Genomic DNA, 18081 nt, shown 5'->3' on the forward strand with positions numbered 1-18081 from the left:
AAAGCATAATAGTCGAAGATGTATCCGGATGAAATCGAGTGACTTCCTCACTCATTATATTCTCCTGATATGCAACCGAAAAATCGGAGAAATCTCAGTTTTCCGAGTTTTTGAGTTTTGATATTAGGGAAACATAATAACCGAAGAGGTATCTGGATGAAATCGAGCGACTTCATCACTAATCATATTCTTTTGATACAAAATCGAGAAATCGGAGATATCACAGTTTGCCGAGTTTTTGAGTTTTGGTATTAGAAAAGCGTAATAACCGAAGAAGTATCCAGATGAAATCGAGTGACTTCCTCACTCATTATATTCTCCTGATATGAAACCGAAAAATCGGAGAAATCTCAGTTTTCCGAGTTTTTGAGTTTTGATATTAGGGAAGCATAATAACCGAAGAGGTATCCAGATGAAATCGAGTGACTTCCACACTCATTATATTCTCCTGATACAAAATCGGAGAAATCTCAGTTTTCCGAGTTTTTGAGTTTTGGTATTAGGAAAGCATAATAACCGAAGAAGTATCCAGATGAAATTGAGTGGCTTCCTCACTCATTATATTCTCCTGATACAAAATCGAGAAATCGGAGAAATCTCAGTTTTCCGAGTTTTTGAGTTTTGATATTAGGAATTCATAATAACCGAAGAGGTATCCGATAAATCGAGTGCTTCCTACTCATTATATTCTCCTGATACAAATCGAGAAATCGGAGAAATCTCAGTTTTCCGAGTTTTTGAGTTTTGGTATTAGGAAAGCATAATACCGAAGAGGTATCCAGATGAAATCGAGCGACTTCCCACTCATTATATTCTCCTGATACAAATCGAGAAATCGGAGAAATCTCAGTTTTCCGAGTTTTTGAGTTTTGGTATTAGGGAAGCATAATGACCGAAGAGGTATCCAGATGAAATCGAGTGGCTTTCTCACTCATTATATTCTCCTGATACAAAATCGAGAAATCGGAGAAATCTCAGTTTTCCGAGTTTTTGAGTTTTGGTATTAGGAAAGCATAATAACCGAAGAGGTATCCAGATGAAATCGAGTGACTTCCTCACTCATTATATTCTCCTGATACAAAATCGAGAAATCGGAGAAATCTCAGTTTTCCGAGTTTTTGAGTTTTGTTATTAGAAAAGCATAATAACCGAAGAAGTATCCAGATGAAATCGAGTGACTTCCTCACTCATTATATTCTCCTGATATGAAACCGAAAAATCGGAGAAATCTCAGTTTTCCGGGGTTTTGTGTTTTGGTATTAGGGAAGCATAATAACCGAAGAGGTATCCGGATGAAATCGAGTGACTTCCTCACTCATTATATTCTCCTGATACAAAATCGAGAAATCGGAGAAATCTCAGTTTTCCGAGTTTCTGAGTTTTGGTATTACGAAAGCATAATAACTGAAGAGGTATCCGGATAAAATCGAGTGACTTCCTTACTCATTATATTCTCCTGATACAAAATCGAGAAATCGGAGAAATCTCAGTTTTCCGAGTTTTTGAGTTTTGGTATTAGGAAAGCATAATAGTCGAAGATGTATCAGGATGAAATCGAGCGACTTCCCCATTCATCATATTCTCCTGATACAAGATCGAGAAATCGGAGAAATCTCAATTTTCCGAGTTTTTGAGTTTTGGTAATAGGGAAGCATAATGACCGAAGAGGTATCCAGATGAAATCGAGTGGCTTTCTCACTTATTATATTCTCCTGATACAAAATCAAGAAATCGGAGATGTCTCATTTTTCCAAGTTTTTGAGTTTTGGTATTGGGAAAGCATAATAACCGGAAAGGTATCCGGATGAAATCGAACGACTTCCTCACTCATTATATTCTCCTGATACAAAATCGAGAAATCGGAGAAATCTCAGTTTTCCGAGTTTTTGAGTTTTGGTATTAGGAAAGCATAATAACCGAAGAGGTATCCGGATGAAATCGAGCGACTTCCCCATTCATCATATTCTCTTGATACAAAATCGAGAAATCGAAGAAATCTCATTTTTCCGAGTTTTTGAGTTTTTATATTAAGCAAGCATAATAACCGAAGAGGTATTCGGATGAAATCGAGCGATTTCCTCACTCATTATATTCTCTTGGTACAAAATCGAGAAGTCGGAGTAATCTCAGTTTTCCGAGTTTTTGAGTTTTGGTATTAGGAAAGCATAATAACCGAAGAAGTATTCAAATGAAATCTATGGACTTCTTCACTCATTATATTCTCCTGATACAAAACCGTAAAATCGGAGAAATCACATTTTTCCGAGTTTTTGAGTTTTTATATTAGGCAAGTATAATAACCGAAGAGGTATCAGGATGAAATCGAGCGACTTCCTCATTCATTATATTCTCCTGATACAAAATCGAGAAATCGGAGAAATCTCAGTTTTCCGAGTTTTTGAGTTTTTATATTAGGCAAGCATAATAACCGAAGAGATATCCGGATGAAATCGAGCGACTTTCTCACTCATTATATTCTCTTGATGCAAAACCGAAAAATCGGAGAAGTCTCAGTTTTCCGAGTTTTTGGGTTTTGGTATTAGGAAAGCATAATAACCGGAGTGGTAGTACGAATTTCTAGCGGGAAATTTAAAAAATTTATAAGTTATAACTTTTTCTACTGGTAAAAACAATTTTTACCACTATCAATTAAGGTTAAAAGTTGGGAAACGTACGATTAAAAGAGTTTGAAGAATTGTACAATATGTTAAGGATTGTTAAGAGTTTGGTAGGATTCGATATAATTAGGAAGTTTAGTAAGGTGTTTTAAATAATTATAACACAAAAAAATTGGCTACACCTTATGTTTTATTACACTAAAATATAAAATATGAAATACAAATATAAAATACAAAAATATTTGCCGTTGACATATGTATTCGAGGGCACGAGCCCCGGGACCGTCAAATTGACGGGAGACTACAAATTTCCGCCTCTCGCCAATTGTTTCGCTATCCTCACGCGTCGCACTCATCTCCATGACCCGTGCGTGACACTGGCGAGCAACGGGGAGGCGCTTGCGATTTCGCGGACAATGCGCGAGGCCAAGTTTTGTTATTGCCTCTTTCGCCTTGACACGATTTATTATCGCTGCTATTTGCCGCGTCCACATGTGTCTCTCTTTCTCCCTTTCTTTCCCTCTCACCGGCCCGTTTATTGTCATCGCTATCTCCTTCAGCACTGCGGTGAGCCCAGCCGCGCGGCAGCGTCGCCGTCGCTCAGCACGGCGGTCGCCTCGCGCCGGCGCCGCTGCCGCGCGGCCTCATTAGCTCTGCTACCATGATGATGGTCCCATGGACCATGTATGGTATATGGTATTGTACAAAAATGATGGTCCCATCGACCATGGATGGTATATGGTATGGTACAAAAATGATGGTCCATCGACCATGTGTGGTATATGGTATAGTACAAAAATGATGGTCCATCGACCATGTATGGTATGTGATATGGTACAAAATGATGGTCTCATCGACCATATATGGTATGGTATGGTACAAAAGTGATGGTCCATCGACCATGTATGGTATATGGTATGGTACAAAAGTGATAGTCCATCGACCATGTATGGTATATGGTATGGTACAAAAATGATGGCGCGGCTGGTAGCAAAGCTAATGAGGCCGCGCGGCAGCGGCGCCGGCGCGAGGCGACTGAGCCGGTCAACGACGTTGTAGCGTCGGCCAATGACGGAGATTCTTGAAAGTTCTTGAAGATTCCAGAATATTCTAGAAGTTCGTGACGTAATTTTATCTCTAGAATTTGTAAAAAAAAAAATAAATGTAACTCCATTCGAAAATACATTTTCAATCGGAAATGCTCGGCTCGGTCGCCTTGCGCCGGCGCCGCTGCCCCGCGGTCTCATTAGCTTTGCTACCAGCCACCAGCGAGGCGAATCCTCTGTTTTTCTCTCACTCTCTCACTCTCTATCTCTCACACTCTTACTCTTTCTCGCACTCTCTCTCTCATACCTCCAGCCCATTTTTTTTTTTTTTATAGAAGAGGAAATGCCTAACGCACACCCCATGGTCACGCAGAACCATGGGGTAGTGTGGGGCTTGCACCCACTAAAACCTCTCCCGGCCTCCACGTGGCTTACAACAGGGGGGTTCGGGAAACAAACCTGACCGAAGTCTATTCTTTATCCGTCCGAACCCCCCCGTCACCGCGTGGCACTCATGCCCAAGGCCCTCACAATTGGGGTCTGCGCACCCCTTCCCCCCTCGCCCTAAACGGTCAAACAGGCACAATCTGACCAACCGGTACAAGACCGTGGTCAGACGCGCCCGGACCAGTTATCCCCCAAATGTCCAGAGGACCAAAGTCCAAAGGACCGACATCCACCCATAGGGCGAACTCCGAAGTCGGAAGACCGAAGTCGGAATCCACCCTACGGTGGACGTCCTTACCTCCTATCCTTTCCGTGGACGAGGTATGCCCTCCGCACCACCATCGCCCACCCAACCACTGCCGCCACGCAAGGCCACCGGACCTGCACAGGTCGCATCCCACGACTCTCGCACGGCATCCTCTAATAAAGTGTCCAGCGTCACCACACCTTTAACAAGTCCCGCTCCTATCTACCGCGGACTTGCAACCCTTCCTATGGTGGCCTATCTCCCAACACCTATGACACCTTGCACGCACCTCGACCTCTCCTGTTGAGGGCCAAGGCCCGGGCCAAATCGACGAGTCCTTCGCTCCGTGTCCGAAGAGAAACCACCACCAACTCCACATTTCCGTTCCAATCCTTTTCCTTCCTCACCTCTACCTACTATTTTATTCACCCCTCCGTATCCAAATCCGCAACCCATCCGTGCCGATCCCTTTTCCTCCTCCTTTATCACCGTACTGTCACTACTACCGCAATTCCTACTCCAACTACTTCCCCTCCCTGTCCTATTTCTAATTCTAGACCCGTTCCTAACCTTAGCCCAGAGCCCTCACGAACCCACACAATCCTCTGCAGGCTATCTCCAACTCCTCTATCCTAGCCAACATACGAGACTCTCGTTCCATCATCCTAGACCAAAAGGAATCCCTATTCTCGGTATATATGGCCACCTCCCCTTTATGCATGTCACTCCAATTCGTGTCCCCGCTAACAAACCATGACGCTTTCAAGGCATCCACGGTCTCACACATCTCTACAGCCATAGGCTCCGTTCCCAACACACACCTCGGCACCACAGAAGGCCTCACCTTAATCATCCGAGGCCGCAGCCTCACCCTCCGACTAATCCTTCCTCTTCTCCTACACCACCACTGCAACGCTTCTGTCGATACCTCCAAACACGGTCGACTATTACCGTCCTCCTTAACGTCGGGCGGAGGAAAACCCAACGCTTCCACTATCTTCGGCAACGCAGTACACCCATCCTTTCCACACGAACGATGGAGTTCCTTCACTTCAAGTCCTACAACCCCCCTCCTCTGACACGCAAATTTCCATAGCCTTTCCCTGATGGCCAGCCACCCATTAGGTTGTTCAGCGGGATCAATTCCAGCGTCCACGCCCGCAGCAAAGTCTCCATTCGGACTCATGGCTAGGTGACCTCCATCCTGCCATTCTACCGTACTGTCTTCCGACCAGCACACTAGAGTCGGCTTGGTCGAAACCAGACTCTTGCCCACTACATAATTGCTCACCTCCTATCGGACATCCCGAGCCAACTCCGAAGGAGGCGGTCGAAGAGCATCCGACAAACCCACCAACGAGGTCCTCAGCTCAACCTTCGTGCTAGACCGGTAATCCGCTCGGCTGGTCCCCCTCAGCCTCCTTTTCTTGACGGTAGTCCTGTTAGAGAAGAAACCCGTCGCCAACCCCTCCTTCCGCCCTTTGCATGATGACGACGGGACAGTGGCAGGGACGATACCACTGTCTCGCCATTCCCTGGTCATCCGAACACCTAGGGATGATGAAGCCTTCCTCATTTCGTGTACCATATTGTGTGTTTATATAACGAGGATAACTTTCCCGGGTTTTAATTCGGGGTTTTCCCTCCCGTAGGTCGGCTGTCACGCAAGCTTACGAACCCGAGCTGCCCGCGCTGTGGGGGCCATTGGACCAAAGCCCTCCGGCCGAGGCTTCAATACTTCGAGAGATTCGAGAGATTTCGACTTTCGATTGACACGCACTTTTTTGAAGAGGAATAAGCTCGCTACAAAGGATAGAACTACCGAAAATGTAAAAATCGAATTCCCCCGCTTTAATTGCCATTAAATGGCAACATTAATGCTCCGCCAGTGCAATTATGTTGGCATAATTTCCTTCAACGCAATTTCCATTGTCGCAGGCGTGAGAAATGAAGTATCCCGCTTCTAAGCGAAGCTAAAAAAGACCGTAGCGTAAAACGCGCGTTGCTAATACGTCTCTCCCCCCTGCCCTCGAATGTGTTTTCTTCCAAGTTAGGAAATATATAAGAGACGATTATCGGGGAACCTTCGGGGTAGTTTCGGGAGATCCCCCACCATCACCGTTTAATCCAATTTGAAGGACTCGTCTTGAATTGCCGTTGAATCCCGATCCCGGGGAACGTTAAATAGTTAATTGCAACTTTACAATGCGTCGCACTTTCACACACAGGACGCGGCCCCTTTATCTCACGGACGCACGTCGATGCCTCTTTATCCGCGCGCATCGCTCGGGTAAAAGGTAGGGTTACACGTGCGACGAGGCTACCAAGATAGGTGCATCGCACTCGCCGTGTAACGATAAAAAGCCGTACGCGCAGCAAAAAAGGGCTTTCCCTTACCGGCAAAACAAACACGAGGTCGGCAATAAAACGCGAAGCAACCTTTACGGCATAAATAGAGCGAAAGTGCAACTAATGGCCTCTCTCCTCCGTCGTTCAGCAGACTCGCTGAACTCGTAAATATCTCTCGCAGTCTTGGCCGTATTTATCCGGCGATTGTCATTATTATTATTTAAATGGCGAGCGGAGGGGAGTGGGCGGCAGGAAGAGAACACGCACCGTGATAGAAGCTGCTTAATAGCGAATTATCGAAACTATCCGGCGGTATTACTAACGAGCCAGCCGCTATTGTCGGGCGATCGATATATCGGCTTTCTTTCAGCGCCAGTAATATCAACGACATCGGCGCCACGAGAGAGTGTCATTATTGCCGTAGAGACGCTCATCCGGCCGTCAGAGTCATCGAATCACGAGCCGAAATCAGTTTGGAGGTCGAACGGTCCCACGGAATCGTCCGCTTCGAGCGTGTCTCGCGAGAGTGCCGCACTGAGAGAAAAGTACATGATATTTGGAACTATAACCATATAGTAACTAAATTATAGTCCGAAATATCATATTTATAGTAAGTATTACCATAATATACCGGTAATAATTACGATATAGGCATATGACCAACCATATAACCATATTTTTACTAAGAATTTTACTAAGAATAGTAAGTTAAATGAAAATTATTGTATGGATACAAATATAAAATGGTAGATAAAGTAACTCTTTTATATAGTCAATATTACCAGAATATTTGCTAAATGATGACAGATGTAACTATATGAATATTAAGTCTCACTATATTTGTGAATGAGAAATTAGCATATATATGGTAAAAATAACTAAACAATTATTTAAGACAATCATTGACTATATATTTGTGTTTATTCTATTATTATATTTTGCAGGTTCCACGAACTATAAAAATATGGTTGACGCCTGAATGAACTATAAAATATAGTGAGATTACAGTTAATTCAACTTATATCTTTCTGTCAGCGCGAGAAGAAAAGTTTGACGATTCCTCTCCTCTTTCTCTGTGCGAGCAAAGAGCGGGACTCGATTTTTCCGAAGGGGATGGAAACTCAGATACGCTTCGGTCGATTACAGCCGCGGTTACACGGCGCTCGGGGTAATTTCCCATCTGACGACGCATACGGAAAGTATGTCTCTCGGAGAAGAAGTTATCATTCCCTTCGCGGAAATATAAAGTATTTACGATACGTGTCGAATACGGCATAAGTGCTATCTCGAGAGGGCGCGTTCTCTCCACCCCTCTCGTTTCCATCACTCAGCCAGCTTGCTACATCTACCGGTTCCTGATGCATCGTCCCATTTCGCGCCGTATCTCACCCAATCCACGTCGACCGTGCGCGATTAACCCTCTCTATCGTGCCTTCTCGTACACTTTATAACGGCGCACTTGAAAAATGATCGCGAGCTAAATGCCGCCGAATATGGCGGTCGGAACGAGTTTGCAACTGAGATAAATGCAACGCGACAGTAGCTTCTCAAATCTCTTTCCACGGCGCGCCTGTGTGCGTGTGTAGACAGCAGAAGAAGACATTCGGCTGATCGATTTGTCGTTACAAATAATCGCGCGAGCTGCGCGGTAATATAATATAAAAACGTACAAAGGACTTTACCTCTGAGAATTTTTCAGCAAAATGTGGTCAAACCGTTTGGAGTCGCAATGTATGTATGTTTGTAGGATCAAAGTCGAGGCCTCAAACAGGGTTGAGAACATTTCGAAGGTTCGAACAATCGCGTTATACGCGCGAATTTCGACGATCTTCGTCGAGCTCGCTCCTTTGTCAATCAAACTTTTCATCGGTTTCACCCGGAAACATACCCGGCATTTCATGTTCCATGTCATTCGATCCGCTACAACTTTATCCAATTAGTTAAATCGACGCCACCGTGCGCGCGGTAACAATGTAACAAGGAATTGTTATAGCCTGTCATGGAAAACATTAGCCGTATTCACTTCAGCAATGTCACGTGAAATATTCCTCCGGCTTCCACCAGCGCTCCAGTTTCCGCTTTCAGCACCGTTATTCGCGAGTCACGCGTCCTTCCGCTTCAAGCGTGCGCGCACGCGATACGCAGGGAGTTTCATTTAGTTTTTATACACGTCGGATAATTCCAGCATTTTTGCACGAAAATTTTCACACTGCCGATTTGGCGGAAGCGGTCTTCACGGCACGCGGCGCGGCGCGGCGCGTCGCCATCGAGCTGTCGCTCGCGGTATTTATAAGTAAGTCTCTACGAAGAAATTAATTTCCCAGCAGTCTCCACTATCTTGGAAGTTAATTCATTGTGCGCACACCAGCAAGCAATCGCCGACAAAAGCATCGTACTCGAGGTACAACCAAACCATCTTCGGACAGCGCATAAAAGCTATTGTATTTGCGACTTGCGACTGCGCCTCGTGGCCGTGTCCTGCCGAAAATTCTTTGTCGGCCGACAACAATTAAGCGGTAACAATCAGGTGGTATAACGACTACCACAAGCGCCGAGAATAATAACGCGCCGAAATGCGACTCGAAAGTCGATCCCGCCATTTAGGCGCCGGTGAGACACAAAAAAGCCCTTGAAAGTTTCCTTCGCCTCTCTTTCTCCTTTCAATTGTAGATATTGCGACGTGACGGTGACGGATATTGCGTTGAGTGTTCCGACACAGGAGCATCGGATAACGTTTTAACGGAGAATTGACAGACTTCTATCTATCACTGTCCAAGCGAATAGTGAGAATTAACTTTAAAGGGATGTCAAAATGAATAACGAGCTTCACAAGTATAACATAAAGGCGATCGTCCTTAAACGTTGTGTCAAATAAACATCCCTTCTCTCTGACGCGATCGTGCCATTCTTTTCGTATTTCTTGTACGTATAAATCTTGCACAAATGTGCGCTGTTTTGTTCTATACGACATATTCAGCGGAAAATTTTAATTTTAATTCCCGTATACACACATCTTCCTACGAACTTTCGATATATTTTTGAGCTCCAAAATTCGATAAGTCAGATAAATCGTCATTACGAAGAATATATATACCCGCGAGTTCTCCATTAAATTCATCAAGTCGCCGTCTTCGTGTTTGTAGAACTATCGCTATTTTGCGTACCGAAACCAAATCTAAATTTTCATTACGTTACATTTGCAACTGTCCTTTCCTCCCCTTTCCCTCTCGGAGCGACAATAAGCGTATGTATGCAAAGAAGGAAAGTCTGTTTCGTTTATTCGCTCATTATCGCTACTGTTTATTCATGCCGATCATTTAATATTCATTTATCTATCGTATTTGCTCTCTCTCTCTCTCTCTCTCTTTCTCTCTCTCTCTCTGTCCACGGTCAAACAAGTTACATAATTAATACGTCAGTTTCAAGTTTCAGCGAAATTCTCGACGCAAAATTAAATACAAATAAAATATCGAGACCACAATATGGAGAATACCAAGCAACTCTGAGACAAATAAATTTTGAAATAATCCCGCAGCGCTGCGTATCCCCGAACTCTCCACAGGTCCTTGCGGTCGCGGTCCAACGGAATTCGCAGGATTGATTTCACACGGCAGAACAGCATTGCGACGCGGCGCATCTCGGAGACGACGACTACGACGTCAGGAGCGCCGATGAGTGCGGGCGGCGGTGGGGCCGCGAGGTCAAGGGGGCGCGTTGGCGTTCACCCCCCGAAAATCAGGTTGTCGTTTACATGCATCGCGCTACTTCATGTTGTACCTCGGCCAATCCGCGGTGGGCTCATTCCCCGCGCCGAAAGTTCCGCCGTAGTCCGCAGGATCCTCGGGCTGCTCGGGGGCTGGCGGAGGCGCGTTATATTTCCCGAGGGCCATGTCGATGAGGGAGAAGCTGCACCCGGGAAACACGACGGCGCAGTTCTTGCCCTCGTGGCCGGCTTTATGGGCCTGAGTGTACGTGTGATGCTCCTCCGGCTCGAACGAGAACACTCTCTTCAGGGGCAGCCTGTAACGAGAGAGACGCTGAATGAGCCGCTTTCAGGGCCGACTACACGTCCGAGGGAACGCCGATCTGCCTACGTGGACGACGATCGAATCGAGGCCAGCCGAGCAGCCCCTGGACGGCGATCGACGCCCGGAATCTGCCTCTTCTAGTGTTCCTCTCTCGCTCCTCCTCATTTCCCTCCACGTCGTCCGCCGAGCTATTATATCCGAAATATCTCCGGGCGAAAGCGGAGGGTCAGCCGTTCTCGGGGCAGGGGGAGAGGGAGGGGGGGGGAGAGGCGGGCGACCCTTCGTGGAAGATCCTCTAACGTTTTGCAAATTGCGCGTTCTTGCTCGAGATGATCACCAGGTCGCTTGCGGTGGAATCGACGGGGATTTCCCCCTCGAAATCGTCGGACGGAACGAGACTGTTTTAGACTGTGCGTGAGTCCGGTCACGTTTTTAATTCGTCCTCGCGATTCTCCTTCTCGTCCCCGCCCTCGTCGCCGTCATCGTCGCTGTTTTTGCCGGAGAATCATCTGATACTTTATTTACTCCTCGGGCTCTCTTTTTCTTCCTCTCCCCCCGCTCGCAAGGAGAGCGAGCTTGTTGCTCGCGTTTTTAAATTCGAGGAGGGTGTAAATTAACGCGTAATATTCCAGGGCGAGCCGGTTGTACAAAGTGCTTGTGTAAAGTGAGATCGCACGAGCGGGATAAAGAATCCAATTAAAACGACATTCGTCGCGCGTTCGAGTTGAATTGTCCGACACGCGGCACGCGCGTTTTCGCGAACGAGGTTGGAGTATTTACAAGGAGCTTATTTATATCAAGTTAAAGAACACTCACAGAAAGAGTGAGTTTTTCACGTCTCGCCAATTAATCCTTCTTACGCGAATTCTTACTTAAATATCTGCGTACGCGCGCGAGCGACGCCACGAGAGATTTCACGCGTGGGACTTTTTAGAAAATAAATCGGTCAAGTGGTAATAACAAATTCTTTGACCAATTTAAAGCCGTGCTTTTTTTTTTATTTTTCAACGAAGCCATCGAGACATCGATAGTTTTTATGCAAGCTATTGAAACTGTGGAGGACTTGTTCGAGCTTCGACGGACGGAGGAGGAGGGGGAGGGGCCAGAATAGCTAACAAAATCGTATTGTTTAATTAATGTCGAGTGGAATCGAGCGGGGTTTTAATTCGCAGCTGAATGACGACGATTTATAGGTATACACTCGTCCGCTAAACGATTGGAGCACGTTTTTGCCGGTGACGTTAGGAGTGCATCAAATGGTCACGATTGCGAGCCACTCCTGAGTCTGGTCGGTAATCTGTTGTGGTCAGTAATCCTAATGACAATGTATGATACATTGTAATGTCACGAATACCACGGAGAATTGAGGAAAAACGCAAGTATTTTATTACATTTTTCATTTTTCATTTATTCTCATTTATTCTCATTTATTAGGTAAATGTAATAATATAAATAAAATAAATATAACAAAAAGTTAATGGTTGTAATAAAAAGTTAATATTTACAACGTGTACTGTCACTTCGACTCCTGTCATAATCGATTAGTAGACGCAAGCTCGTAAGCAACGGCTCGTAATCGTGACCTTCTGCTGACCCTTTAGCGTGTCCCAAGAGCGAAGAAGGTGGGACGCCATATTATTTGGCGTGGTCATTTCTCGTGCACGCATAACTCAGCAGCAGTCATTGTCGAAGTCAATATTGGAATTTATACAAGGTATTTAAGAAAAAGGGTTTAGGGCAAATGGTACATCGTATTACTCTAATAAAAAAATGACAGAAATGCACTTCATGTGTGGCCATGCATCAGAAGCGAGTAAGTCACTTGCTTGAATTAAAATAAATAATTGTTCATAACTCCGACAATATTAATTATTCGACTCGTGTTTCGTCAAGTTTTCTTTCCTCTATTCTGCTATCGTCTTGAACCGTTTTTTAAACACTCTTGTATAATACATAATATAATTGGATATTTGAAAATGGCCAAACAACCGGCACACGTGTTGATAAACAATAAACTTTCGCGATACGCTCTCAACATTTTTGCCGAGGAGACAAATCGATTTCAGCATTAGTCGCGGCGTCGTCATTAAAACACGAGCCATTGATTTTGCAACGCTCTGTAAAAGCTGCAAAATTGCCGCAGGGGAAGCTATCGTTACTCATTCTCCGTTATTTAGCTCGTATACTCTTTAGCTCAGTTATCTGCATCTTCCGCTGCATTTGGTCTTTTCTCTCACCCGCCGCGCTCTTTTGAGTCGCGTCATTTTGAATCGTGAAATTGCGCGGCGCTAAGTGTCCGTGAATTCTTTGACTAAAAAAGCCCAAGATATTTCGAGCAACAGTCCACGACCCCCCTTTCGAGGCATCCTCGCGACAAGTAGCTTTCGTTTCGTTGCAAAAGAAAGAGAACATAATGAAGAAAAAGAAAGACGAAAAAGGGGAACTTACGAGAATGATATCCTCATCATCTCCTCCACCAAAGTGTTTCCTTTCGGCATTAATCGCTGAGACGCTTCACAAAGTGCTCGGAGGATGCATGTCCTGCCGTCAAAACCCATTCTGGAAAAAGGACGACACGAAAAAATGTTGCGCAGTCGACTTGAAGAAATTTCTATCGCGTATGTGTTGCGGCGCGATCGCGATGCATCGGCATTCCGAACAAAAAGTTTCGAAAAGAGAGAGAAAGAGAGAGAGAGAGAAGAGAAAGAGAGAGAGAGAGAGAGAGAGAGAGCCAGGAATAAGTCGTGAGAGATTAACGCGGAACGGAAAAATAAGATAACGGGTCGTTCCTTACACGCAATTTCAACGAATCGGCAAGTTCGAACGCATCGGCTGATCTGGCTGATTAGATCTGGGTAAATAAATACCGACGATTTATTTCGGAGGATTCCTTTCGCGAAGGAAAGACGAAATTTAACAAAGCGGATAGGATTAATACAGCTGGCCCTGATAAACCGCTTTATCTCTTTCATTCTTTCGCGCCGCGGTAAAGGCCATCCATCAACGTACTCTCGATTTGTGCGTATCGCATAAATTTCCCTAAGCGTAACGGTTCAACATTCTCCTCGCGATTTATTATAATTTGCGTGAGGAGAAATACAGCTGAAGTGCAGCCGCTGCGATAAGGACGATGAGGAGACATACGCTCGCTACATAATCGTCGAAGCAAAACGCCACTCCTTTCCTTTCAGCCTTCATCAACAATTCTCTACTCGAGCGTGATCTATGTATAAAATTTCGATAGAAACTCAAACCGAGGTATCGGAAACAAATGTTTCTTTCTCTTTCTTTTTGCAAAAATATTCATCTTCTCTCGGTGGCTGTGTAAATAAATTAGCTGATAATTACACGGAAGAAATTATCGTTATGCGATGAAAAAGCATACGCGTTTGCCAGCCAGTAACGTAACTTCTGCTCCTTTTAAGACTTTAATGAAATGATTCCAAGTTCCGACTTGCTATCCAATTCCAAGAGACTGGAGGCGACATAACTAGATTACAAACCTTAGAATAAATTCATCCATCCCATTGTACTACTCGGCACGTAATGGCTAGACGACGACTAGACCGCAAGACTGATTCTACGTGTCCGTGAATAGTCAGCCAATAGCCAGCTGGGAAGTTCAACCCAGGCCGTATTAGCTAACAGTTGGCTGTTGAACAAGGTCGGCCACTTACATTTCTACTCGGGTAGCTCCAAGATTCAGACGCGCCTCGATGTCTCGCGTCTCGTTCGGATAAAAACCGGCCACTATCGCCGAAGAGACGACAGCCGCGTCTCTCATTTCGGCGGGAGAGTGCGAAGAAACGCGCCGCGTCGCCGACGAGAATAGTCGAACTTCTAGCACGGAGAATATAAATCTGGCTATGGTTCCGACTGCGAGGAGGGAGGAAGAGAGAGAGAGAGAGAGAGAGAGAGAGAAGCATTTTCTCATGGCCGTTGGCCCGGAGAAACGGATAAATGGTCTGCCAGACTCGTTCAGAAACAACCCCGCTGCCACCACCATCGAGCTGCCACTCCGCGGCCGCCGTCTGATTCATGCCACCCTTAAGCCGCACCAACAGCACCACCAACGCCGGCCGATCCCTTATAAACCGCCGTGACGTTGCTCCCGCATAGACACGCACCCACACACAGGCACATGTAAAACCCACCCCTTGCATAGCTGAAGCATCCCGGTGGCGATATAAGACGCCGGGCATAAACCGCCACTTTAGCATCTTCTCGGCTAAGGGGTGAATGATTTCATGCGGATATTAGCCGCAATACTCCAACACCGGCCTCGTTACCCCGGCTGTCTCGGGTAGGGAGTAAACGACACGATTAAATGTTAAACGTCGCTCGATAAATGTTTCTCGAGGCGAGTCTCCCGCGCGAGGCTCGTAATAATAAAAGCGCGGTCGCGGCGATTCGCGACGTCGCGCGAGATTCGCGCGAGGATCGATCGTAGCCGTGATGGTGAGCGGAATAAAGGACAGCAATGGCCTCGAATTACGAATCACGGATCGTTTGATCACGCTCAACGTATTCGCTCGGGGCGATTCTTGCTCGAGCCTTCGTTGGAGCAACGTCACCCGGACGTGGTGCTCTCGCGAGCCGATCGTGCGCCTTGTCAGTCGCAAATCTGATGTGATCTCGTGATTTTGCAATGACGGGGCTCTTGAGGATTCTTTTGAAATTGCATGAAGCGTGCACAAGCCGAGTTGAGTGTAAAAGCCGCCAGACAAATGACGATAAAAGGTTGAGGCTGTCGCCAGCCAGCGTGCCAGCCGGGGCGTGTCGTAATATATTTTGTCGTAATATTTGCGTTTCCACTAATTTACTAATTTACATACAAAATGTAACCGACTGCGTATAACAAATTCAATATGTAGCCGATAGGGGGTCAGTGTGATACGAGCCAACGAATAGCATTAATTCATCGCGTACCTGGTGCATATTTTCGTGATTTAAACCTGAGTTGAATAGCGAAAGAATTTTAAAAATCAGAATTACGAATATAATTTCCTATCTCCGAAACTTCGCAGCGTTTCGATAACGAAATTTTCAGACGCGGATATTCGAGTATTCGTCGACGTTTTTTTTTTCTTTTTCCTCGGGAAAAACAGCGCGCACGAATTTTCAGCGTGTGTCATTTCTCGCCTGTGACGTCATCATTTATCATGACTGCGGCGGACACCCTGAGGTTCTTCCGCGCGACATCCTCGATGATTCGCGCGGCTCGACCGCCGAGACGAGAGATGTAAAGCTCGGCCGACGCGATAACAACACGTCCGTGCCGTTTTACCGCCCTCCATAGCCCGGCGAGGGAGGGATAGGGGATGGACGGAAGACTACTCCGGTGTCATTATCGCGATATATCGGCTTTTGCCATTAATGCGGCCGATACGTCGCGATAGATGACACGGAAGAGACTCAAGTACTCGGACGAGTCTCCATAAAGAGACAAGACGGCCGTTCGATCGCGCTGGAGCCACTAAAGCCCTCCGTTCCATTTTATTATCGAGCGTGTCTCCTCCTGTCTGAATGCGTAGCCCCGCGAAAATTCTCCGTCCCCTCGCTTTCCTCCTCCTCCTCTTCCTCCTCTTCCTCCTTCGTCCGTAAGACGTTGAAATCCAGGTTATATAATATATCCGGGGGACAACGACGCGATGTTGATCCCGAAGAAATTGTCGTCTTAACCGTCCGTGTGCGCGCGTGAGTGCCATTAATTAATGTTGCTGTCGGGAGCGGGATTAATTGGACCGTAATTTAGACCGCATTAATCATCAAATTGCCTCGGATTATTGCCGTACTTCCTTTCGCGGCCGACCGCCTCTCTCTCCCCCCCCCTCCCCTCTCGCTCTCTCTCTCTCTTTCTTTCTTTTTCGATTTTCGAAGACAGCGCTGTATAATAGCGCACGGAAAAGTTGTCCACCATCTTTTGTGCGCGTTTCCGAATGCATCTGTCTTGTCTAACAGAAGGATTCCTCCCCCCCCTCCCCCATTGGGAAAAAAACTCTCCCACATTGAACAAGATGGATGCGTTCCGAAGCTCACGACCTCTCTGTCTGCAATTGAACCGCGTAGGTTCGGTGGAATTTTTGAGAATTTTACTTGAACTTCGCTCGAGACGAATTACGTCGACGAATATTACACTTCGCTTATATACTCGTTTGCTGCAAATTTATTCGATACAGTTTACTTGAGATTCGCTTGAAAATCTCACGTCAAACGTCACCTCACATTCTACGTCCAACCTCGTTCTGAATTTTACCTCACCGATTCGTCGATCAGGCAGCCAGCATTTCTGCCAAAAGAAGAAAAAAAAAAGAAATCGCGAATTTCTCTCGGGAGCGACAACGTAAAAGTTCAAGTGAGATCCTGAGATATATCGATGCGAACTTTCTGCCCGACCGACGACATTATACGATGAGATTGAGGGACGTCGTACTCACGCGTTCATGATGACCTCTAGCTTGCTGTAAAGCTCCCGCCGGTGTCTCCGCTGCAAGTAATAATACTCGGACTTGCGATACTTTTTCCTGCCGGGCGCGAAGCGGTACTTGTCGTCGTTCCATCCTGAATATTTCACGACGCCGTGGTTATTAGCGGCCACGGCGGGACGGTGACGATCGTGTCTGTCACCGCTTTGGATTTTATCATTTCTCAGCTCCAGGAAGGGCTCCAGGGCGGGCTTGCTCTCGTTGGGCAGGTCGTAGGAGATGCCCCAGTTGAGGCCCTCCGTGAAGATGTCGTCGGGCGTGAGCGTGTGCACGGTCATGCAGAGCGCGATCTACGCATGAGATCCATCCCCCCCCCGACATAATAAATAATAATAATAAAACGCAATAATTCCGCTGTGTATACACTTTCGATCCGGGATTATCCGGGCGGCGCGGCGGGCGCATTCAATCGGTGAACAATTAATTATCGAGTTAATTATTGCGCAACGGCGTAACACAGCGACTCTCCCGCCCCCTTGTCGACGAATAAACGTTAAATTACGTCTATTATATTTGCATTTAAATTAATAATTACCGCGCGTGCGATAAAAGTCCGCCGGGCGTGACAGCCGCCGCGCCGCGCGGGCTAACGCTCGGGGGCGAATGCGACGCGGCTCCAAATAACCTGCCCCCTTCGCTCTCCCGCTCCCGAGGGGAGGCGAGATTTCCAGGGGGGGATTGGTCGCGGGGGTAGATGGCGATATGTCGCGCGATACTCACGGAGAACGTAGAGCCTTCCGGGAAAACGACGTAGCGGCGTTTCCTGGAGAGCGTCGTCGCACGGTGCTCGTCGTCCGCCTCATGCTCCGGCAATATCAGGCAAAGTACGAAAAACACGAGGCACCTGGCGCGGTAATCCAT

General features: G+C 46.4%; 1 protein-coding gene across 1 annotated transcript; it reads right to left on the minus strand.

The window, feature by feature from the left end:
* Positions 1–10249: 10249 nt before the first annotated feature.
* Positions 10250–18081, minus strand: LOC105191796 (uncharacterized). The gene is made up of 4 exons (XM_011155450.3): positions 17941–18081; positions 17173–17510; positions 13184–13294; positions 10250–10727 (listed from the first exon to the last, which is right to left on the minus strand). Exons 1-4 carry the CDS (start codon positions 18079–18081, stop codon positions 10469–10471), a joined length of 849 nt encoding a protein of 282 aa, XP_011153752.2. The 3' UTR covers positions 10250–10468.

Source organism: Harpegnathos saltator, unplaced genomic scaffold, assembly GCF_003227715.2.
Source record: "Harpegnathos saltator strain DR-91 unplaced genomic scaffold, Hsal_v8.6 scaffold167, whole genome shotgun sequence".
In the NCBI taxonomy this organism is placed as follows: domain Eukaryota; kingdom Metazoa; phylum Arthropoda; class Insecta; order Hymenoptera; family Formicidae; genus Harpegnathos; species Harpegnathos saltator.

What these genes read in the sequence shown, in the direction of transcription:
- LOC105191796 (XM_011155450.3), bottom strand. Translation starts at nt 18,081, where the DNA reads ATGGATTACCGCGCCAGGTGCCTCGTGTTTTTCGTACTTTGCCTGATA. An exon ending in CGGAAGGCTCTACGTTCTCC is followed by an intron (nt 17,511 to 17,940) that starts GTGAGTATCGCG and finishes TCTCATGCGTAG; the next exon opens with ATCGCGCTCTGCATGACCGT. An exon ending in CTAGAGGTCATCATGAACGC is followed by an intron (nt 13,295 to 17,172) that starts GTGAGTACGACG and finishes TCCTTTTTCCAG; the next exon opens with AATGGGTTTTGACGGCAGGA.